Source organism: Mesoplodon bidens (assembly GCF_964165515.1).
Source record: "Mesoplodon bidens genome assembly, chromosome: 13".
Classification (NCBI taxonomy): Eukaryota; Metazoa; Chordata; class Mammalia; order Artiodactyla; family Ziphiidae; genus Mesoplodon; species Mesoplodon bidens.
Window position 1 is genome coordinate 48,123,914 of NC_138169.1, and position 25,716 is coordinate 48,149,629.

General features: G+C 41.2%; 1 protein-coding gene across 1 annotated transcript in view; it reads right to left on the bottom strand.

Annotated features, from left to right (window-relative positions):
- KLHL14 (kelch like family member 14) overlaps positions 1-24,633 on the bottom strand; it is a gene marked incomplete at its 3' end in the record, with an annotated part of 98,275 nt that extends 73,642 nt beyond the window's left edge. The window contains exon 1 of the mRNA XM_081252890.1: positions 23,690-24,633. Coding sequence (XP_081109016.1) covers positions 23,690-24,618 — 929 coding nt within the window. The 5' untranslated portion in view covers positions 24,619-24,633. The remainder of the gene's footprint in view (positions 1-23,689) is intronic.
- Positions 24,634-25,716: the final 1,083 nt, after the last annotated feature.

Below are 25,716 nucleotides of genomic sequence, written 5' to 3' on the forward strand. Positions count from 1 at the left end.
ATTATCATTTTAATTATATTGGCTATTTTGAGCCTTGTTATAAGAAAATATACATCAGACATCACGTAAAACGGTGAACATTTCTGGATCCAAATAAAGAGACCTAGTAGAGATTACTCTACATTTCTTATTTCTTAAGAATAAAACAAATGAGAAAAAACAGCACATATTTTACTTTGATATAAATGCAATGTCAACTATTCAATTACTCCTAGAAACTAATACATGTGAATAATTCCTGTGGAAAAGCTTCCATTCTTTTTACAGTGTGCAATTATAATAGTGACAATGACAATAATGACAGATAATAATGGATGCATATTGGATATCGAAACCTCTGATTATCATGCCATTTATTTGATGTGTGTGAACTTCAATTTGAAAACACCATGAAAAAAGATACCTTGTGAACTAGAAAAGTAAAATTAGAAGAATCTGAATTAACTTGCTGAAGGGGGTTTCAATTATTCTCTTCTAAACAATTCCAGTGGAGCCTTACAGGTTTAATTTTAGATTAGGCAAAATCTACAATATTGCAATAATTAGAGTTCCTTCATATGGCAACATAGTATACTTTTTAGAAGCTCTTTACACAGGAAGCCAATTTAGCCAAAATTAATCTGTTCTCTTTAAGTCTGTTAATATTTTAAAAATACTCCTTTTTACTCCTCATCTTAGCACCACTTAGACCAAAGTAATATATTTAAGAGTTAAATAATTAGAGAAACTTAAAGAGCTGAGTATGTTGTGATTAATAATATTATTTAGATGCCTTTGGGTCCCTAGATTCTTGCAAAGAAAAATATAAGGTTAAAAAGGCGATGGAATTTGAAGGTCTCCTTTGTTCCAGCTCAGTAATTGCCCAACATTTACCATGTGTCACATTTGTGCGTGTGTGCGCGTGTGTATGCGTGTGCACTCGCGCGCATAGGTACTTTGGTTCCAGGGATGAATGACTGAAGGATAACCTAAAACCTCCTGGTGTAAACAAATTTTTCATCATACTGGTGTTCTAAGTATGGTAAAGTCTCATTTATTTATATTTCAGTGATTTGGAACTTCAATAATTGGGAAACAGGCCAGATAAAGTTTTCCTTCCCAGGATACATATAAAATTTTTTTATTAACTAGATTGCAAGAAGCGTTTTAACCAATTTAAGAAATCAGCTGGTCTGCTGGCACTTTAGAGCCACCCATGTACATTTAGGCTAAGTTCAGTTTGCAGATAACAAATCATTATTTATTTATTAAAGAAAATGTTCTGCAATATTCTTAAGAATCATTAAGTCAGAGAGTTAGAAGAGAACTTTGAGGTCATCTCACTCAGGGATTTCCAAGTCTGGCAAGTCATCAAAATCATCTGAGGGGATTAAAAAATTAAGATTCTTGAGATAGATTCTTAGGTCCCAATTCCCGGAGATTATGATTCAGTGGGATGAAGCCTTAAAAATCAATAATGTTTCACAGTTTTCTGGTTGATTCTGACACACAGCCAGACTTGAGGCCACTGATTTGGTCCAGTTCTCTACATAATGTAGAAATCCTTTCAACAGTTTTTTTTTATAAGTATTCTTATTAATTTGGAAATTTATAATGAAATGGACCTTAGTTTTTCAAATGCACTCTGTTGTGGAAAGTTGTTGGATAGTTGTGTTAGATTGATTTTTTTCTCCTTATGCTGAGCTGAGAATCTGCCAAAGTCTTTCAGAGAAAAAGAGCAAGGTGCTGTCATGGCAGCACCTCCAATAATGGCAGATAGTTGCTATATGTCTTCTCTTTAGCATGTTGAAAATTTCCATTTCTTTCTGAAAAAAATTCCATTTTCCTTATTAAAAATGTACTCAATATACCTTATTAGAACTGTACACAATATAATAAATATGATATTGATATGTGATGTGATGTATTTTTTAAGGCTTTTTAAAAATCACAATGGTCTTTCAGCTGTCACAATGCAGTGCTGGTTCCTGTACAGCTTCCAGCTGACTACAAATACAGATTGTTTTTAAAAAACCAACCCAGGTTGTCAAGTCAGGCGTTTCCCTCTCCTATATTTCTACTAGTTAAGTAATTTAAATATCAATGCATTACCCTTTTTAAATGCTTTTATATTCTCTACTGATTGAGACATTGTGTTTCAATTAATTTATCATTTAGCAATTATTAATTGAGTTTCTACTATGTTCCAGTTTCTACTATGTTCTAAACACTAAAGGTCATGGTGCGAACAAGAGGAATAAATTCCCTGTTCTTCATGGCAGCTACTTGCATTCTAGTGGGGATATCTACTGGAAATATCACAATTCTCCAAGCAGGACAGCCTGGTTGTTAAGAGTGTAGGTCTCACAATTGGGGTCAGACTTTTGGCTTCAGCTCTTCTGAGATGAGTGACCTTGGGCTAGCTTCTTTGTCCTCTTGAATCTCGTTTGTAAAACTGGGATAAGAGTAGACCTAAGGCATAGGTTTGTTTAATCTTCAGGATTAAAAAAAATATATGCAAAGCATTTACAGCAGTGCTAATTAAATGCTGTCTATCACCATCCTCCTCCTCCTCTCATCGCCATCATCCTCAGTATAGCTATTCCTTTGTGTAATCTGCAGGTTTGATAAGCGAGTAGCCCATGTCCCCATCCAAATTGTATTACTTAGAAGTAATAGCATCACATTTCCATGGTTTAGATATTTTAGTCATCCCAACTCGTTCTCTCTGAAATGATACATAAATACTGGGATTTTTACTCTGTAATTCCCCATATATGGTCTTCAGAGGAGTACTGCCATTTTTTTTTTTGAAACAAAAATGTAACGGAAAAACTAAGCAGTTTTGAAGGGGCACTGTAAATGGAGGTAGATAATAATTATTCCCTCTTTTAAAGGCCGAGTTAATTTTAATTTGAGAATCAGCCAGACCTGGACTGAAGTTCTCTTCTTACCACTTCATACGTTTATATACTTGGGCTGGTATTCAATCTCTTGAAGCCTCAGTTGCCTCATCTGTAAAGTAGGAATGTTGTGAGGGTTAAATGAAGTCATTTAAGCATAATTTGGAAAAGAAATGGCTGCAACTCATAAACAAAATCACCTCCTAGAGCTAGTCTCTTCAACCAACGAAAAGGCACTTTGTGCTGCTGTTGCCTTTAAAGATGAATGTCTCTGCACAGTGAGGGGAGACAAAAAACTGATGCTCTCGGGACTTTCCTGGTGGTGCAGTGGTTAAGAATCCATCTACCAATGCAGGGGACACGGGTTCAAGCCCTGGTCCGGGAAGATCCCACATGTCGCAGAGCAACTAAGCCCGTGCACCACAACTACTGAGCCTTCGCTCTAGAACCCTCAAGCCACAATTACTGAAGCCCGCATGCCTAGAGCCCGTGCTCCGCCACAAGAGAAGCCACCACAGTGAGAAGCCTGCTCACCACAACGAAGAGTAGCCCCCGCTCGCCGCAACTAGAGAAAGCCCGCGCACAGCAAAGAAGACCCAACGCAGCCAAAAATAAATAAGTAAGTAAATAAATAAATGTATAAAAACAAACAAACAAACAAAAAACTGATGCTCCCAACATGATCCAGTAGGGAGAGGCTGGAGAAGACTGGAAGAAGTTACGCCTCTTTCCCACGACTTTCCAACTTCAGTGAACTTTGCTAACCCTATGATGGCTTAGCATTTTATACAAGCAGTGAGTGAATGGGCAATTTCACATCTGGTGGTACAGCAGTGGTGTTTGGTAGTGATCCGGAGGCAGGGAAATTCGGGAAGATGTAAAGCCCTGGGGATTCGCAGAGACAAAGACAGGTTTTGGATTTCCACAGGCCTTTGGATTGAAGGGGTTTGCAACAATTTTACCAGATTTTTTACCAGAACTGAAAAGCCACCAGCTGACATCTGAGTTGCATATGGAAAATATGTATGTAGTTCCCATAGTAATCAATCGATAAATGACAATGATTATTATTATGCATAATTATTAAGCTTACAAAGCACTCATCTGAAAATCCATCTTTGGAATTTTGGCAGTTTCTTTTACTGTTTAGAAGCCTTTTCAGGTACCATAGGTACACTGTTTATAAACAGTCAGAATGTTTACTGCACAAGCAAGTTTAACAAAAATATAAAACCACTGGGCTTCCTACAATGGCATTGGTCTAGATCTCATTCATAAATTCAACCCACTCATTCTTGGCTGCCATCTCTCTCTGTTAAGGAAGTCCCCAAACCTTATGATATCCAACTCTCCAAACTGTATGGTAATCTTGACTTTTCTCTCATTTTCCTGCTATAGTCAATGTTATACCAAATCCTATGAATTCTAGAGCTGTAACATGTACACACTGCTACATTTAAAACAGATAATCAACAAGGACCTACTGTATAGCACAGGGAACTCTGCTCAGTATTCTGTAACAACCTAATTGGGAAAAGAATTTGAAAAAGAATAGATACATGTATATGTATAACTGAATCACTCTGTTGTACACCTGAACCTAACACAGCATTGTTAATCAACTATACTCCAATATATAAAAAATATATATCTCTTCATTTCAACCAAACTGCCAGTAGCCTGATTCAGCTGGGTTGACTTTCTCTTGAGCTGTTGTAATAGTGATGCCCTTGCTTTGTGAGCTTCTGCTCCCATCTAATTTACCCTACACGCTTTGTCAAATGAATTTCAGCAAAGCCTGACATTAATGATCGATTACTTCAGTCCTCTTTTTATAAACTATCAAAGAATTCCCCATTACTTATCCTTGATAAAATGCACATATCCTCTACATTATAGCCTCCTTTTTCTCTCTGTCTCTGTCTCTCTCACTCTCTCTCTCTTTCTCTGTCATAGGTAAGTGCCTTGCTTGAGATTCTTTTCACAGATAAAACAGTTTCTGAGTTAAGAGCTGAAAAACTTGAAAGAGGAATTTCAGATGGAAACTGCTTAGACCATAGGGAAAAAGTAAACAGAGAAAGATCCCAAATCAGTAGCCAAGAGGAGACTTTCCAGATCAGCTAGCCTTCCCTAAACTTCCAGCTAGAAGGGTACCCAAAAGTCCCCAGAGGAGAGCTGCTACCCCTTTCTTAAATTTTTCCAGAGAAGTAAACTTCCTGGAGAACTTGTTCCAGCTGATTTGCTGTTGTATTTAGGTTTTTTTTTTTATTATTATCATAGCTGTTCTTGGTAATTACACAGCAGCTTTCATCAGAAGAGCCTTTAAATAGACCTGGTAATGCCTCTCCGAGGTAGGTAAACATAAAGTATCATTATTCCCATTTAACAGATGAAAGAATAGAGGAAAAAGGGTTTGGGCACCTTTTCCAGTGCCTCAGGATGGGTTTTATTTCTTCCATTTCACAGAGGAAATGTCTCTAGGGCTTTCGTACACAACCCTTCTGTGATTCTCAGGAATGGCTGAAAATGTCTTTGCTTCCATCTTCTGACACTTTTTCTCCCACCAGGAGTCTGGCTGCGTGGTGACTGGAGAATGGTCAGTCATATACAGTATTTAGTTTTCCTAAAATGGAAGTAACTTTAAGATTCATTTGATCATAAAGGCAACACAGGCTCACTGAGAAAAATTCTAAGTATAGTTAAACACAAAAAGGACTTAGTACTACATAGGTACTCAGTAAATGCTTGTTGTAGGAATGAAGAAATGGAACGAACTGGTGAGAAGAGTCAAAGTCATTTGCAATCCCACTAATCCAGATATATGTCATTACAGATTCTTATCATCCTTTTTCTTTCCTCATCTGTTTTAAGGTCCAGTCAGTGGGTGTGGTGATGGGGGTGTCAAAAGGCAAAAGGGAAAGAGGAAAAGCCATGTTTCTGAACCAAAATGTGGAAGAGTCAGAGGGTGACATATTGGAGAACAGACAGTCTTGTTGATTAACCCCCAAATCTAACCTGCTACCTAGGATCAGTGTTGTCCCCCAGAATGGGAGCTACCCACGATAGAGGGAAGTTTACCAAATTTCAGTTATTGGCACAATACAGGACTTTAAGAATCTTTGCCATATCCGTATATTATTTACTTAATATTTTATTTAAAACTGATCACTTTAAAATGCTTAATCCCGGTCTGTTCTAGTCTTTCCCAATGGTGGCTGCTCTTTAGAACCACCTGGGAGAGCTTTTATAAAATATTTAGGGTTGGGGTGCCTCTCAGAGATTCTGATTTCATGATCTACTGTGGGACCCAGCATCGGTGCTTTTTAAAAATCTTTTTAAGCTTTCTGTGTGATTCTAATATACATCCGGTATTGAGAATCATTGTTCTAGCAATTATATTTATGAATCATGGGCTTCATGGGTTAACTGTGTTTTATCTCTAATACATGTTAAAATATAGTAATAGCTAACAAATAAAATAAATTTAAAAATGGTTTCTCGGGTACCATCTGAAATGGTCTCACATTCTACCAGTGGCAGGTAAACCATAGTTGAGGACACACTATAGTAAATGGAAGAAACCAGGACTTTAAAAATCTTGAACCCTAGTCACATTCTGAAAACCTGTGACTCTGAAAACCTAGTCACATTCCAACTTGGCCCCTTCTTATAGGTTTGACCATGAGAAGCTCAACATGTTGAATGACTGGAGCTTTGCATGTTACAATTGTAATGAACCTTCTTCCCACCCCTTCACTTCTCACCCCAGCCCCTGTAGCACACTAGTACATTCTTCCACAATTCTACACTGACACATACTGAACTCAGAATGTCACTGGGTCCTCCAGCATGCAGGTGGGGTAGTTTGCTGATGTTTTTGCCACATTTCTCTGAACACCAAAGCTGTAGACTGGTTCATGATGGCAGAGGCAGATATGACAAAAGTGTCTTAAGGTCCTCATCTGAATCCATGAAATGTAAGCCTCCCCAAGGCTTAGTTTATAAGCCAGAATGGGTCTATCTTTATATTGTACATAGCATTTCACACTTTACTCCTGGTCCTTTGCTTCATGAGGAAAAATGGCTTCCAGCCAACTTTATACTCACTGCATTTCCACATCCCCCTCTCTTCCCAACCTCCTAGATGAAAGCTTCCTTTGGTAACTAGAGTAGTTGAATATCTTCTTTGCTTGATTACCTATATAATCTCTAATTCTAATACCTAGTACATAGTGACTTTCTGAGGAGCATGAATTGAAATGGGAATAGCATCTCATTAATCCTCCCTATTCCTGGGAGGAAGTTGTGTGGCAAGTACGACCTCTTCGACTAATCCTCCTGCCTCCAAGTGGGACTCGGGGTCTCCCTACTCACTAGCACAGATGCCACCCAACACGCTGGCAGGGACACCAACGTTTGTGTAATAGGAAAAAACTCTTCTTCTTGCTCAGGAAAGAAGTGGTTCTGTGCAGCCTGTCACCAAGGAGCTATTCAAGCTCTGTGTAGCCTAGTGATGAAAAGTGATAAAGCATCACTCTCATGCCAGTGATGGACTCCTAAGTAATGCCTGCGTTTAAACCCCTAATAAAGGCCAATTATTAGACTATGCTCCCTCTTGAGAACCAATCTCATTATTGAGACTTCTCTCTCTCTCCCTCCCATCTGGCCGCCTTTCTGAAGAGAAAAGAGTGACTTCCTGACCTGGGGAAATGTTGGTACCTGCTGCACAAGACAAAGTGCAGAAAGACACAAGATCACATGATGACGCTGAAAATCCAAGTTCAGGATGTTTCATACCTCCCACTGAAATTACTTGTGTCTTACAGTTCAAGACCTAACAGTAAAAATGAATCTTGAACAAAATCACGTTCCCCAAACAGAAGTTCAGCCATTCAGGATGAGGGGACAATGGCCTGATGACACCTCATGGGTCTAGAGACTGATTTTATCCATTCCTCTAACTCCAGGGAAAGATTTCTCATGGGGAAAGTAGGAAGCTCGCTCTGAGTAACAAGAGCCAGCCTCCTGCCAGGCAGGCTGTTGCCAGTTGGAGCGACACTGCAGGAGTGGTCATGCAGAGAGACAGGGAGAAAAGTTAGTTAGTAACTGAATGTATTACACCATGCTTCTCTTGGAATATTCATGACAATAAATAGGTATCCATTTTCAAGAAAAGGGAGTTGTAGCTGATACCCTCTACATGGGCCCAGAATTTATTTTTAGGGGAAGAATAATGTTATGAAATCATCCTGGGATTAAGATAAATGAAAGTTATCCTTATTTTGGGGGTAGAGAAGCCGTGAGGGACTGAGGCAAGCCTGGGGTGTGAGATGTGGAGACGATGAGGTGTGGCTTGTGGGATGAGTTTAGGGACACCCCGCTGCAGTGGGTGAAATAGGAATTTCTTATCCTCCTCTTCTTTTCCTCTCTCTCCCTGTGGGGAGCCAGTTCTTTCTGTTCTTTGCTGCTTCACCAACCCTGGAGGGGCTAAGTGATAAAGGAAACCCTGGCTCGAGGGATCTGCAGGATCTAGGAGGCTCTCCAACGTCCCCCCAAGAAAGGGGAATTTGCAGAAGCCACTGAAACTCACCGATCACCCAATCCCTGACACTGTGTTTTTCAATCATCAGATCTCTGACAGGCAGAAACAAATTATTCTGGGAAAATTCACCACATTCTCTGAAGCTGAATTGCGGACTCTATACTGTGTGGCTTGAATTATCCTGAAAATTCTCCAGCGCAGTAGGTACCCAAATTTCATCACAGGAAACAAATCCTCTAGAGTCCGGTAATTCCAATAACTTTCCCTAAGACTCATTTCCCTTTTTCTCATGTCAGTGAATGTGATTTCTTTTAATTTTGCAACAAATTTTCCTTAAACTTATCTTCCAGTAAATCGCAATCAGTATTTTCTTCCATCGTCCATAGATACGTAGCAAATTGGAAAACAGAAGCATCTGTTTAGTCTTGTGATTTTCACAGTGTGGTCCCCAAATCACCCAGGAAGTTGCTAAATATGCAGGTTCCTGGGTCCACGTTCCAGATCAATCTATTTAGAATCTCTGGGTAGGACTAGGGAAGATATGTTTCAATCAAAAAGCTCTATGGTTGATTCTTCAAAGAACTACTGATCTAGGCAAGATTTTATGGGGCTGAGGAAAGCAGATCTGTACTTTTTTTTTTCTCTTCTAAGTTTGTATTATTGGAGGATCTATCAACACATTGCTGACTTGGATAATTGCTCATCTGCCTAGATAATTTTGCCTGTATAAATCTAGTTGAAAAGTAACGTTTCAGTTAGTGCCTCGAACCTGTTTTATAATTCCTTGTGTTCTATTCTTGGCCCTTGTTTTGGACTGAATGGTGTTGCCTCCAAATTCTTATGTTGAAGCCCTAACTCCCAATGTGACTGTGTTTGGGGATAAGGCTTTTAGGAGGTAGTTAAGGTGAAATGAGGTCATAAGGGTGGGGCCCACATCTAATAGAACTGGTGTCCTTATAAGAAGAGGAAGAGACACCAGAGTTTCCCTTCTTCTTCTCCCCACCCCACCCCCCAGCTCTGCATACAGAGGACAGGCCATGTGAGCACACAGTGAGAAGGCAGCTGTCTGAAAACCAGGAAGAGAGCCCTCACCAGAAACCAGCCCTGCTGGATCTTGATCTTGGACTTCCAGCCTCTAGAACTGTGAGAAAACAAATTTCAGTTGTTTAAATTACCTAGTCCATATTTATTCTGTTATGGCAGCTCGAGTGGACTAATACAGTCCTTAACAGAATAATCCAGCCAACAGCAACACAGGGCAGAACAATGCCAATGACTCTCACACTTATTTTTGGGAACTGACACTTGAGAAGGAGGCTTCAATGGTCAAAACCTGCATGACTGCTTTAAGAAAGGATCGTCTTAATTTCACCACACAACAGCTGTATTTTATAGCAGCCAACCGGCCACTCACCGTATGGAGAATCTGGAATATGGGAGGCAGACCCCTTATCTCCTCCTCTGCTTGGTGCTCGGCTACTTACATATGCAGTAAATGTTAATGGTTAACAATGTTCCAATGAAGGGAGGGCAACCAGGAGGGATAAGAACAGATATGGATAAAGGAGAGAAGTGATTCCCATAAGCTTTTGTGGCAGACTCTAATTAGTGTCTGTAAAGCTATAGACATACATTTCTTTGTGCTTTCAGACATTTTAAACGTTTCTCATGTTCTGAGATTCTAAAGTTTCCTTGCCATAAAAAATGGGAAGCACTCTCCAGAAAAATCTTTCTGAGGTGAGATTATTCTTTCTAGGTCAAAAAGACTATTGTGTTCTGGAACCTGGGCTCTCAGTTTGGCTAGGCTGATGCAAGACGTGAGGGGCTTCTTCCTGTACAGGGGGTGCCCCTTCCTTGGAATGGATTTTTGCTTGCTGCTGGTTTTGTTTGCTGCTCCCTAACTCTGGAGCAATCACAGATCTTGAGTTTGAGTGCAACAAAGTGGTGTTTAACTATTTGTTTTGCTTGGTCTGCTTTCTCTTTCCAAGTTTTGAATATAAGAATGTCTGAGGGCTTCCCTGGTGGCGCAGTGGTTGAGAGTCCGCCTGCCAATGCAGGGGACACGGGTTCTTGCCCTGGTCTGGGAAGATCCCACATGCCGCGGAGCAGCTGGGCCCATGAGCCATAGCTGCTGAGCCTGCGCATCTGGAGCCTGTGCTCCACAACGGGAGAGGCCACAACAGTGAGAGGCCCATGTACCGCAAAAAAAAAAAAAATGTCTGAGTGACAGACGAAGTTTATTGGGCTTCTCAGGGTTTTGAACTGACTACCTTGAATTAGGTATCTTCTCTATAATTCTGCCGAGGGAAGAAGGTGCCTGCCTTCTAAACACACAAAGTGACTAATTTAGGCAATTATCTGCTTACCTGGGATCTGTTGGTAGCGCTACTAAAACCTATGAAGTTATCACATGCTTTTAATAACACTTTGTCCCTTTGAATAGCCAGATAAGAAATCCATGTTAAAATTTCTACTGTTTTGCACTCAGATCTATGATGGTGGCCTGAAGTCTTCTTTGTCGTGTAATAGACATGTAAATCTTTTAACAGAAAGCAAGAATTTGATTGTTCAAAGAGATTCATAATCAAAATAGGAATTGTTCCATCCAGAAGCATAAACATTAAGCTTAGGAAATGATTTTCTGAACATTCTGCCATATCCATACACTCAAAGCAAGAGTTAGTGAAGTAACCTATGGGAATTCCCTGGTGGTCCAGTGGTTAGGGCTCCACGCTTCCACTGCCGTGGGCCTGGGTTCGATCCCTGATCAGGGAACTAAGATCCCACATGCTGCACGGTGCAGCCAAAAATAAATAAATGAATAAATTAAAAACTTAAAAAAAAAGAGTCAGTGAAGTAACCTAACCTACTAAGAGTAGTAAAAGTAATTTCTTGTCAGAGCAGTAGATATTTTTTGTCCCTAAGGAAAATTGCAAGGACACTGTAGCAAAGGAAGATGAAACCGGACAAGTTATTCTCATGACGAATTTAGCTTTTCCATGTCAAAAACTGCCTTGGTGATACGTATAGGGAAGCCCTCAGTTGAATGTCAGCCATGACTGAAAATCCTGGGCTGTGCTGTTTCCTGCTGACCCCCACAAGGAACACTTTTGCATCCCCTTTCAAACAAGAGCATCTGTTTTTCAGGTTTTATTTAAAAATTTCTTCTTCTTCTTCAGTGGTTCTTATGAGTCATCACTGTCTTGGCAGTCAAAGAATTTTACCTCATTTCCCTAAAATAATTATTGTATAAACATAGTTTGAATAAAAATTTCTGATGTGCTTTTAAGACAATGTAAATAAATAACTTGAGTAATAAATATTTTTTGTTTCAATAAAAGATTTGCTACACCAAGTGCAGAATACCACTTGAGGAATATAATGCCTAAATCAACATAAAGCCAAAATAATCACATGAAGAAGAAAACAAACAACATCAAAATCAACCACAGATAGTTTCCTCTGCCACACTAAAAACCAAGAATTTTAATACGACATATATGCCTTATAAAAGTATCTAGAGAATTTTCCACTGTACATGTGCATGCATTTGATTTTCATTTTTGTCAAATGGAACACCCAATTCCTGCAGAAGGTGGCCCCAGCTGTGATCTAGGAACCATAAGAAGCCCTCCTAAAAATGCCAAAAAGACTCTTACGACTCAATAAGAAAAAGAAAATAACCAAACTAAAAAATGGCCAAAGGATTTGAAAAAAACTTTTCTCCAAAAAATATACAAGTGGTTAACAAACACAGGAAAAGATGATCAGCTTTATGAGCCACTAGGGAAATGCAAATCACAGTGAGATAGCACGTTGCATCCACTAGGATGGCTACAGTCAAAAAGGCGGTATTAAGTGTGGGCGCGGATGTGGAGAAATTGGAGCCTTTATACACTGCTAGTGAGAATGCAGTGCAGATGCTTTGGAAAACATTCTGACGGTTCCTCAAAAAGCTAAACATTTGTTCAGTGTTAACTGATACCATAAGACCCAGCAATTCCACTCCTAGGTATGTATCTAAGAGAAATGAAAACATAAGGTCACACAAAATCTTATACATAAATGCTCATAGCAGCATTATTCATAATAGCAAAAAGTGGAAACAGACCAAATGTCCATCCACTAATGGATAAAGTGTGGTTTATCCATACAATGGAATATTATTTAGCCATAAAAAGGAATGAAGTACTGTTACATGCTACAACATAGATGAACTTTGAAAACTTATGCTACATGAAAGGAGCCAGCTCCAAAGACCATATATTGCATGATGCCATATACCATATGAAATGTCCAGAATAAGAAAATCTATGGATTTATGGAGACAGAAAGTAGAGTAGTGGTTGCCTACACCTGCAAGGGGCAGGACCAGATGGGGGCTGATTGCTAATAGGTATGGGGTCTTTTTGGAGGGGGTGGTAAAAATGTTCCAAAATTAATTGTGGTGATGGTGGCAAACACTGTGAATATTCTAAAGCTCCTTGGATTGTACACTTGAAAGGGTGAATTGTGTTGGATGTAAATTACACCTCAAAAAAGCTGTTCAACCTGAATCCACAAAGGCTTTTCTAACTTTTCCAATTGCTGACATGGATAGAACAGGGAATGGATCAGACTCAGGACTGGCCTCAGCTCTGTAGTTTACTCAAAGGTGGATAAAACGGCCACTGTCAGCTAAACCTTATCACCTATCAGAGCAGCACTTGGGACCCAGACTGTGAGAATCCGGCCCTTGAATGAACATCCTGTATGGAATTAGGAGTCCTAACAAGTGAACAGAAAGGCAAATTGGATATAAACAGAACTATTCCTGTAAGAATAAAAGCTATCAATGATTAAGTGTTTACCGTCTGGTACTGTGTTAAGTGTAGTACATACATTCTTCCAACATTCAGAATTGCCCTGATGAGGTGGGTATCATTATCTACATTTCAGAGGTAAGCAATCTGAAAACAGATTAAGTAAATTCCCCAAAGAGAGCCAGCTTTTAAGTGGTCAAGGTGGGATTTGACCTGCATCTGTCTGAATTTTAGGTCTTAATTACTATGCTATAGAACTGTTTAAGATATTTGCACTATAACATAACAGTTTTATCTGTACCTCCTATTATGTCATAGTCTCTTTCTCTCCATACCTATATCTCTTAGCTTTACTCTGTAGTCTGTACCTACAGATGTTATTCTGGAGTGAACCCTTGTGAAAACCTTAAGACAGGGAATTTACAGGAATTGCCACTGACAGTAGTGGTACAGTTGTCATAGTAACCAATCCACCAAATTGGTCCCTGCTAGGAGGCTCACACTTCTGCCTCTATAACACACCAGTGTTGGCTGGGATCTCTCACAGTCTCCATGGCCCCCTGTTCATGCATATGGGGTAGGAAGTGCTGAGGTCCTAGTGTGCATCCTAAAGCATTCAAGTTCTTCCTTCGAAGTTTCCCTCTCTGACTCACAGATTTTCCATGCCCTCTTCTAATCTTTTCCATTTGCCCAGGATGTTCCGGTGTGCTTGGTTCTGAGGGGTGCTAAACATCAGGGCCAGGCAGAGTCTGCTGCTTTGTTCTAAGCAGGATTTACAAAATACGACTATTTTTCTTTTTGGCGAAAAATGGACCCTCCCAACCCAGGAATTCCTCACTTAGTGCCAGACTGTGAATCTTTGACTGTCCCGGCCCCACCCACATGCAAAATAGACCTTTAGCTGATAAAAACACCTCTCAGAAGGCACCGTACAGAAAATTTCAAGCTGGCAGCCCGCAGTACGCAGTGTCGGGGGCTACGCATGCAGACACGCAAACGCATCCGTCCCTCCGCATCTTTCAACGATGCCTCTACATTTTCAAGGACTCTTTTCTTTTCTAACCTAGGTCTTCTCTCTTCGTCCTCCTCTCCATTTCACTGGCCTTGTCTGTCTTCAGAGGCACCTGAAGGCACATAATGCAGGGAAGTGAAACCGACTGTAATTCTTCAGTTCACTTCTCTGCAGCCTCCAGTGAGCCAGCCTCCATACGGTGGCCCAGCTGAGCTCAGAGGAAGCTCTGGTCCCTGCGCAGGTGTAACTTACCAACCCGCTCGCAGGCGCTGTGGGAGCAGAGAGCCAGACGCGGACGCCAGAGGCTCTGCGAGCGGCAGCAAACGAAGCCCTACATCTAATGTATGAGATTAAAAAGAGGAGGGACTCTCCTCTGTGGAAGGAAGAAATGGAGACTCTTATACCTAAAAAGGCCATCATTTTCAGGAATGAAATATAAATTGCTGAGAGCAATCAAAAATTCTGATTTTCCCACTTCTTTCTGATGACCTTGTGTTCACCTTCGGGTCCCTCCAACTTCACTCTTAGGTCCTTAGAAGTCTGACTATTTCTATGTTATCAGTGAAATCACAAATATGTTCAAGAGTTTTCTAGATGGGCAAAAACTTATTCAGGTAACTTTGCTTAGTGTATCTTTTAAAATTAAAAAGAAATCAATTACAACTAGCACTTTCTGTTTGGAGTTTTTTCACGTTCTGAGCTGATCCTTACCAAAACCCCAGGAAGGTGAACTATAATTCTTAACTCATTTTACTGATTTGGGACTCAGCTAAAGTAGAGCTAAGATACACATTTAGGTTTACGAATTCAAAGGCGGCAGTGTTTCCAATATAGTATTGATCATTTACTCCGTTCAAGTATAAAAGCACGCTGATTTTTCCATATGGAATTCATCCATGCAGTGGATAATCCTTGGCAGAGCCCACAACTTCTGCTATGATTTGGACAACCCTCTCTGCACAATCTCTAGCCACACACACCTCCATTCAGCCCCTGGAAGGTACCGAACTCTTTGCTGCCTAGTGTTCACGCACGTACTCCTTTCTCAGCTTGTGCCTTCCCCACCTGCAGACCCTGCCTTCCCCCAGACCCACTACTCTGGATATCTCACCTCTCAAAGTTCATCTTAAACCTCTTCTGTAGAGAAAGAACTCTTTGGCCACTCCGACAAGGTTACAGCACTGTGTTATACCGTTTCCCAGCAAATGGCACTTTTCCAATCTATAGCATGTATTACCAGTGTGATTAATCTATGTACTTATTTACTTTTTCCTTATACGGTAAACTACATGAAGTCACGAATGTGTCTGCCTTCTTCACTCTGTATCTCAAAGCATAGCACAGAGTTTGGTGTGTTATACACGTTCAGTATAAGTTTGGGGGATATTCCGTGGTAGAACTTCTTGTTAGTGGTAAATTCGACGCATCACCCCCAATTCCCACCGTGGGCGTGGCACGGCCATGGGCATGGGTTTAGAAAATCTGCCCAAGGTCATGAAGGTCCCCTTGTTTCTCAGGTCTGCTGCCAGCTCTAATTATACTGTGAATCAAGAGTTACAAAGAACACAGTTACATTTTCATCTCCTCCTGTTGGCATAACAGACTGCCCCTTTAAACCCTGATGCTTCTGAAGCTACTGAATTATCTAGCACAAGAACAAAGAGTTATTTATAAAACATCTTAACTCAGATTACAAATATATAATTATTGAACTGAATCAAATTATAGGAGTGAAGGGTCCATGACTGACCATTATTTTCTTGTTGAAAATTTTTTTCTTTTGAGGAAAAGAGGTTTTTTTCCCTTTTAGTGGAACTTTGTCTGTAACTCTGCAAATTATATGTTCACTATGTAGTGACTTAAATGCTTCTTAATTTGTGCTTATTAGTCCAACAAATATTGAGCATCTACTCTCCAAGCTCTAGAATTTTCTTGCCCATCCTCCTTTACTACTAGTTCTTTTTTTCTCTCTCTTTTTCCTGCGTCACGCGGGCCCCACACTGCCGTGGCCTCTCCCGTCGCGGAGCGCAGTCTCCGGACACGCAAGCCCAGCGGCCATGGCTCATGGGCCCAGCCGCTCCGCGGCATGTGGAATCTTCCCGGACCGGGGCACGAACCTGTGTCCCCTGCATCGGCAGGCGGACTCTCAACCACTGCACCACCAGGGAAGCCCTCTTTTCTTTTCTTTTTCAGATGGTTTATATCTTAATACTTTCTTTGATTTCCCATATTTCCTTGCATTTTTTGTTACTGCTGCTTTTTCTTCTTTTTTTTTTTACTTCCCTTTGATTTATTTTCTCTCTATCACAAATATTTGCTATTTTCATTTCCCAACTACAATAAGCTTTCTCTAGTGCCTTTCTGCTTTACTTCTAATGTTGCAAATAGTTCTAACCTGATTGTCATTAATATTTGAGAGTAAATAAGCCCTTTTGATATTTACAGTAAAATAGATGGATTCACTATATGTTACAACCGAGAGTCCTTCCCCTGGTTAACTCACTGTCCTGCCCATATCATAACAGTGCTTATTTGTTTGGTTTTCTTTTTTAAGAGCAATCATCATTAGTAATTCATGCATCAAGAATTGTCTTGGATGTTAATGGAAATGACATAGCACTGAATATATTTTCTGAAATTCCAAATGAATGACAGAAGGCATAAACACTACAGTGTAGCGAATGTTAAAATGATTTTCTTGAAACAAAAGATAAACAGAATAAAATTTCAATTAGAGTAATCTTATTTTCTGTTATTAAAACATATGAATATTTTTATAATTCTGGCTTCTACCTGTTGTATTTATCACCTGTAAGTATCACCAATGTGAAGCACTTTCTCTTGTCTTCACAGAAACAAAGCTGATAGCTTCTCTAGGACTCCAGTGCACAGAAATCTAGGGGGCTGGGGGGAATCTCCTGGTTCCAATACAAGCTCCAAGGCTTTGTTTTGGTTTGTTTTATTTTCACAAATATTTTTCAAAGTTAAGCTGAAAAGTTTTTATTTTTATTGATTTATTTAAAATATATTGGCTCATCTTATTTTTAGTAAGTCAGTATCATAGTGATAAATCTCAGCAATCTCATTATTTAGCCCCTTAATCTCAGAACTAATAATTGAGTATGGTAGACCAGTAGGAAAAAATCTGGGCTTTCTACTGTCTTCCTCTCACTCTTCTTCATTGGTTGGGTGGTTTGAAAATGCGTTAGAGGGTTGGAACTTTTAATCACTACTGTGCTGTGGTAAAACAAAGATATGGGAGTTTGCTTTTCATAGAGGCCATATTTACAATATGCACTCATAATAAGAGACTATTCTTCAGATGATGACAATTGACTCCCAACTCAACATTATTCAGATAATTGGACAACTTATTTTCTCTGAGCCTCAACTGTCTAATATTTTAAAAGACTGAAAGGACTAGAAAGAATGTAAGTAATATGTCAAGCTCACTCATGGTAGGTGCTCAATTAGTGATAGGTACCATTATTACTGGCAAATAGCAGTTGTGTGCGTGTATGTGTGTGTGTATGTAATCATCTTTAAAATTACCTCCATTTTTATCTTTCATTGGCTTTGTCAATTCACATGAAACTGAAACAAATCCTAAGTGTCCACCACAATTATATTTAAGACCAATACCCATTCATACTGAACTCACACTTTGGGGTCAAGTCCAGGCACTTGATCTAGTTGGGGAGATAGACACATAAGCCAAACCTACAGCAGCACGCACGCTCCTCCAGAGGTTACCTACTTTGGAGAGGGCAGGGAGGTTCTATAGACATACTCAATCACTTAGAAGTCAGGAATCCTGCCAAGAATGCCCTTTGATCACAGCAGCTGGAGATACAGGTTGGCATTTAGAAAAATAATTGTTCACATGGTCATTCATATGTCTAGATTCGTTTATTCGATATGTACATGTCAGTCTCAGAAAGCAGTGTGTTAAATGTACCTGGCTCCTCTACTTTCCTCCTGGAAATCATTAAAATACCAGATCAATGATATTAAAGCCTATTCTGAATAATGACCAATCTATGTTAGTTGGTTCTATATCTAGTATGTTGGAAAAAAATGAGCAACGCATTCACTGTTTTAATTAATCACCATTTACCTTCCTGGGGTTGCTATTCAAATTCTTAAGTCTGACTACAGAAAGCTGAAATTTTAACTTAGCATGGTAGAATTATTTAGATTTGAATTCCTTCCAAACAGAAGCAAGAAGACCAGAGGGATTCTTTCCACTAGAATAAGGGCAATATTTTGTGTCCATTTTGTTCACTGATGTATCCCAAGTGCCTAAGATGGGTTTTGGCAAACTATGACTCACAGAACAAATCCAGCTTGCCTCCTGTTTTTATACAGCTCCCCCCCCAACACAAAATGGTTTTTAGATTTCAAATGGTGGAAAAGAATCAAAAGAAGAATAATATTTCATAACATGTGAAAATTACATGAAATTTCAATGCTCACAAATGAAGTTTTATTGTAACGTAGCCATGCTCATTCATTTACATATTGTCCCTGGCTGTGTTTGTGCTACCAAGGAAGAGTGAAGTAGCTGCAACAGAGTTAGTGTGCCCTGAAGCCAAGTATAATTACTATTTGACCTTTTACAGAAACAAAAAAGCTGACCTTTGGTCCAGAATAATACATCTCCTTAACTTCTTTTAAAGTCAGATACATTAAAATTTAACCCTCACAAATGTCTTTCCAAAAAGGAAGTCTTAAACCTACATATAACTCTAGGGTCATAGTAAGAAGCAGAACACCATGGATGAGAACACGGACTCAAGAGCCACAACTGCTTGGGCTCAGACTTGGGCTCTACCACTTACCAGCTGTGCAACCATGGGCAAAATGCTTAACTTCTCTGTGCATCAGTTTTTCCATGCATAAAATGAAACAAATGATGGTACCCACCCCTTAGGGTTATTATGAGCATTAAATAACTTAATATTTGTAAAAGGCTTAGAATATCACCTGGTATGAAGTAACTGTTGTAAGTAAAGTAACATTTTTCACTGTATTTTTTTTTTTTTTTTTTTTTTTTTTTTCTGTACGCGGGCCTCTCACTGCCGTGGCCTCTCCCGTTGCGGAGCACAGGCTCCGGACACACAGGCTCCGCGGCCATGGCTCGCGGGCCCAGCCGCTGCGCGGCACGTGGGATCTTCCGGGATAGGGGCACGAACCCGTGTCCCCTGCATCGGCAGGCGGACTCTCAACCACTGCGCCACCAGGGAAGCCCTCACTGTATTTTTAAGATAAGAAAGTTGAGATACTTAGAAATTAGCTAAGGTAATGAGTGAGCCTCAATGTGTTCATAAGTATGGGGAAAAAAAACAAAGATGAGTTAAAATTTGAACATGTCCACTATTGTCTGTAAGTCCTCTGAGCCAATGCAATGCACTAATATCTACTCTAATTGCTTTTTGATTGTAGGATATAACTATTTGGCTCCCATTTCTGTGATATAATTTTGTAATCAATGGTCCTGTTTTAGATAATAAACAAATTGTATTCTGAATGGTTGAGTGACTTCTGATACAAAATCTAACTACCTAAGAAGTTCTTATCTGAGGGTATCAAATTGACATAAAGGGAAATCACAATTTAGAGGATGCGTGGACACAAGATTAGTTTGCTTTGTTAAGGTTGTTATTCAGGTCTTAGGAAGGGAATCAATAGAAAATATTGTCCTACGTTTAAAGAAACATTTTCTAAGCACCAAAATCAGGAATCAACACTGTGCCTTAAGGAATTCTAATGGCTTTTTATTCACTGCAAGTCATTTTAGCAAATAGATAATTAGTATTTCTGATGTTTAAATAGATTTTTACATTAATTTATATGAAATCTTTAAATAGACTGTTTTGCAGAAAGTGAAATCTTTATAAGGTAGCCTTTTATCATCTATAAAATATAATCTCTTCAAAATTACACTTCAATACAGGCCTGTATACAGGACTGTAATAGCTGGTGATTAAATATTTTAAAAATATAATTATTTTTATGAATGCTTTTCTATTACAAGTGTTCTCCTGGAGGAGGTTCAGTGGACTTTTGTTATGTGCAATAGCAACATAGGCTGGAGAACTTTTGGTAAAATGTAACACTGAGGCTTTCTTATTTTATAATTTTAGTTCCTTCGACTTTCACTAAACGTTTATTTAACTGTTACATTGTGGGAGGTGCAATGAAAATGTAAAAGAGAAGTTAATTAAGCCAGTCCAACTTGATTTATTTGGGACAATTACTAAATTATGCATAAAAAATTTTTAAATACAAATAAAAAAACTTTTTGGGTTACTTAAGCTAAACTTATACTACAAGTCTTTTGATATTTACTTTTTAATGCATTAAATGTTGTATGTCATGTCACTTTATTAAATTTTTTTGCTTTAGAAACCTTTAATAATGACTTTCCCAGAAACTTTTTCCAAACTTATTTCTTAAGTGTCCCATTTCTTGCAATAAAGCAATCTGAAAATAAGAAATAAGACTTCAAAATATTTTAATTTTTGTCCATCCAAGTCCTGTGGTCTTAAATTAGTTATGTATATATTTTAATATAAGATAATAAGTCTATTATTTTTTAATACCCTTAATGCTTAGTTTGCTAAAGTAAAATATGAATCTGAGTATAAATGTCATAATCAGAAAAACTAAATAACTAGGACAAAAATTAAATTAATTTCCATATTTACAAAGTCTCTATGCTTGGTTTGCTTTATTTTTCTAGACTTAATAAAAATTCAAAATTACTCAATAATTTAAAAAATATTTAAAATATTGTTATATTAATAGCCCTACATTCTGTAGATAACATGTACTCTTAAACAAGTAAATTCCTTCTGAAGTTATTCTATATGCTTGTATTTTGAACTTATTCCAACAGACTGGCCAATTTAAATTTTCCCACTTCTTCTCTGAATGACTACAGGTGGATAAAAAGTAATAAATACAATGCCCTTCCATTCAATTGTCTTCAATAAAGGTGATGCAATTTCAAAAACAATCGTTTAACACACTTATCCCTCTGTTAGCCTACATGTAAGGCTGAGAGAACATTTTTATATTGCTCTGATGCTATAACAAATGGGCTGATATCATACTATTGGTTGCAACTTACAGCATTTTTGTCTACATTTAAGTTAAGATCTTGGTAGTTATTCTTGCATTCTTTCTGTGAATTAAAATTAGAATAATGTAATTAGTCCCTAAAATTAAAATGCTTCAGTTACTAATAATGGAACAAAGTCTAAATTGTATTACTTTGAGATCAACAATAGGTTCACATGAACTATTTTCCGTATCTTCCGCTTTTAAAGGAAAATACAGTTTTCTTCCTATTGCAGAAGTATCAGATTCTTGCAGCATCCATGACACTTGTAAGCATTCAGTGGTCAGACGCCACTACATATCCTTCAAATGATATGGCCCAGTGAAGCTGGACGGTGTCGTCACGGAGCCAGGCAGCCTAGTATCTCAGCCATCCACCAGGACAGAGCCAGCAGGCCCCAGCTGGCATGCTGAATCCAGACTAAGGTGGGAAATGGATTTTGCATTTTGAAAGTCAACTCTTCCAACACTGAAACCTAGGACATATTTATCAGGTAAAAGTGCAATGAGGACTTCAAGCTTATTTATTGGATCAAATTTATAATGCTTATTTCCCCAAATTACCCTTAGAACAAGTTAAATCTTAATTTTGTTATCCTCTGGGTTTCTGAATTTATACTAGATTGTACATTTAAAAAATATGAATAAATGTATGTTCAGGACTATAACTTAATAGTATGATACATGCTAAGTTAAGTATATTTGTAAGTCATTTATAAGTCACAAAAGTTAAAATAACAGAATATTGATCACCAATGTTCCTTGGTGTGGTAACATTTGCCCGTCACATTAAGCTTACCATCTTGATCTTTAGGCAAACTGGAACTCTTACAAAATAAAAATACATTCCATGTTCTTGTCGCTTGGACTTCTGTGTTCACTATTCAAGCACATAAGTTTGGATCCTCATTTGTGTTATTGTCTTAACTGTCATGTTCTGACACTGCAATTCATTTCTTGCAAATAGTAGAAAAATCAACTTAAAAGATTTCTAAGTTCAAGATTTCCCATGCCTCCCGTGGGCCTCACCTGAATACAAGTGCTCCCTAAACAACTGTAGAGAATATCTTCCAGTTTCCTAAAAGTTTAGTTACCTAGGTCTGGTAAGAACATCATGATGTAAAAAATAAACATTTAATTCCATAAGGCTGCAGAAAGTGGACCCCATGTTTAAGACATCGTTCTGAGTGGGAAAAGGCCATGGTGGATTCTTAAACCATGTACTTTCTAACATAGCACTTAGGTGGATTAGACTGGGAGAGCCTGGCATCTGGAATCATGATGTTTTATCATGAGAAACTGAGAAGATACTGCTTCTTTCTTCTAAAAAGAGAAAGCAACCCTCTGCTAGGGCTCATTTAAAAAGGCGTTTAAAATTGGAGCCAATAAAACATGATTCTCAATTCCAACAGTCTTTTTTTTTTTTTTAATCTCAGCAGCATTTTTCAAAGGCATTATTCTTCTCTCCACTTTGACAGGAAATCCCACGTTCAATACACACAGGGGACACATTCCAAATAGCAACAACAACAACAACAACTCTCCAACTTCTTTGTGACTTCAGAGCAGGCGCACAGACCTAACTGCAGCTAGATGACCTTCCCCTCCTCTCAGTCTTCAACTGTGCTTCCCTTTGACATGGGAACTACTAGGCAGGATTCACTCTGACACCCCGAATCCTCTTGCTTTGCTGTAAGGAAAGGTTTTGCTTTTTCACAAGATAGAAAAGTTTGCCTGGGTATGGGGATGCCAGAATTTCTAACAGCAACCCTAAAAGACAAAGCCTTTCAGAGCTCTAAGCAAACCCCAGTCGCTGAAAAACAGAAAATAACTTGAGTGTCAGAATGAATGAAAGCTTTCCTCCTCGAGCATCGCCTAGCACTTCTGCTTGCCCAAGGCAGGAAAGAGGGGGACTGGGATGGGGACTTCTCATCACAGAACCCTTTTCCTTAAGCAAGCATATTTTGAGATGTATAGGGAAGCCTGGATAAAAAAGGGCTCCAAAGCTGTACCTCTAACTGCCTGGCCTTTGACCCCACCTGCCTGTCAGTTTCAGCCCGCAAGTCCCACATCTCCGGCTCTGGGGATATTGAGAACGTGGGCTTTCTAGCGCTTGGGGATGCTGTGAGGCCAGTTTCCTGTTGACCTTTCCGGGACTCCGAAATCAACTTTCCCCACACAGTCTGAATTGTTTGTTTTCGTTTGTTTTCAGTCTGCCTGAGCCTCCCGCCCAGCCCACCCCTATCCCCCTCCTGCCTGCCCCCTCCCCTCCCTCCGGCCTCTCGCCTCCCCCACCGCCACCCGCCCCCCCTTTGTTGTCTCATACCTGCTGGCCAGGCTCTGCCTGCAGTGCTGCCTGAAGGGCATCAGGTGGTAGTTCATGGCGTCCAGCAGCAGCTTCTGGCAGACAGGGTCGGTGCGCATGAAATCCACTGACTGGACCCGCTCCACCAGCTCGGGGGCCGGGATGAGCGCGAAGCGAAGGCGCTTCATGAGGTCGGGCGCGTACTGCATGCGGGTCTCGCGGTCGTGCTCCAGCCACAGCACGGACATCTGGAAGAGCGCCAGCTCCGACTCCACGGGGGGCGGCAGCGAGTCCAGCAGGGCGCGCATCTCCTCGAAGTTGAGCAGCAGCACATCCTCCACCAGGTACTTGTTGGCCAGCTTCTTGGTCTCCTCCAGGCCGTGCAGTGCGGCGATCTTGCACACTTGCTTGTAGTTCTGCACCGAGATCTGGTCGTTGAGGAACTGCACGCAGAGCTTGGTGACCTGGGGGATGTGCAGGATCTTGCTGACCGACAGCACCTCCTCCACCGTGTCCAGGGAGAGGGTCACGTTGGCCGTGTAGAGGTACTCGAGCACCAGGCGCAGCCCGATGGACGAACAGCCCTGCAGCACCAGGTTGTTGATGGCCCGAGGACTGGTCAGCAGCTTGTCGTCGGGGGAGGAGGAAGGAGTCCCCGGCTCCTCCTGCGGCGGCGGCGGCTGTTGCTGCGGCGGCTGCTGGTCCTTGGGGGGCCCCAGACCGTCCTGGCCGCCGACCCCTCCCCCGAGAGGGGGGTGACTGGAGAAAAGCGATCGGAAGTACTGCGAGCAGGAGGCCAGCACGGCCTTGTGGCAGTGGAACTGCTGGCCCTGGGCCGTCAGGGTCACGTCGCAAAACAGCTGCTTCCTCCACAGCAGATTGAGGCCGTGCAGCAGGTTGTCGCTGTGGCTGGGGTCGAAGGTGGAGGTCCGGTCCCCGGATCTGGACATGGCGAGCTGACTCGGCGCACCGGGCTTTAAACCCGCCTCCGACCTGGCAGACAGGGGTGGGGGATGGGAGGAAGGGGAGAAGGGTAGTGGAGGGGGTGGGGTGTGGTCGGCGTGGGGACGGGTGTGGAGGGGAGGGGAGGGGAGGGCGAAGAACCACAATCAGTGCTCAGCTTGGCCTCCGGACCCCGACCCTCGGAGGAGGTCTGAAGGCGCTGGATCCGTGAGCGCCACCAGAAGGGCCCTGTCTGGGGTCCGGACGCCCGTTCTGCTCCCTACTACGCCTCCCGCCACCGCCCACACACTTCGTCCCCCACTTTCCTAAAACCACCCGGGCTCGGCTCTTGGCAGCGACAGCGGTGGCAGCAGCGACGGCAAAGTGGCAGCTGAGGCTGAGACACCCCGTGGGCTCGTGTCCATGCCGGGCCGGGGCGGGGAGAGGCCGGGGAGTGGGGAGCCGGGGGGTGGCCCGAGAGCGCAGAGGCGACCGTCGGCGGAGCTTCCAGGTCAACTCGCGCCCGCAGCTTTGCTTTTCGCAGTTGGTCCAGTTTTGGGGGGTGGGAACGGGGACACGACAGGCGTGCGGGAGGGCGATATTTAGCCCTCCAAAAGCTGGGGACCCCTTCGATTAGCCGTGCTGCCCCGAGAAACTCCTAGACTAATAGTCTGAGGGAGCAGATAAAGCCCTTTCTTCTCCCGGGAAAGTGCAGCGGAGCGCGGTGAGGACCAGCTCAGTGGACTCGGCAGAGGCGGTCGCTGTCCTTATCAATTCTAGCTCATTTCCCTCACCCCGGCCCTGCCTGCTTCCCTGCTTCGCAAACTGTTGGCTTCCCAGTCACCGCTCAGTTTTGCTAATTTTCCAGAGACGCCTTTAAACCTGGCAGGAGAATCCCCCCAGCCCCAGACCCCCTCTCCCCCGCCTTCCCCCACCCCCTGCATTTCAAAGCGCGGAAGTTCGGGCGTGTATCTCCCCTTCCCCCGCGGAGCGGCACCGAGGAAGATGAGGAGGAAGGAAGTGGAGCTACTGGGGTGGATTTAGAGCAAGAGCCGGGAGGCCCGGTGGGATTCGTGTGGACGGTTCTCCCTCCCAGGCACTGGGCG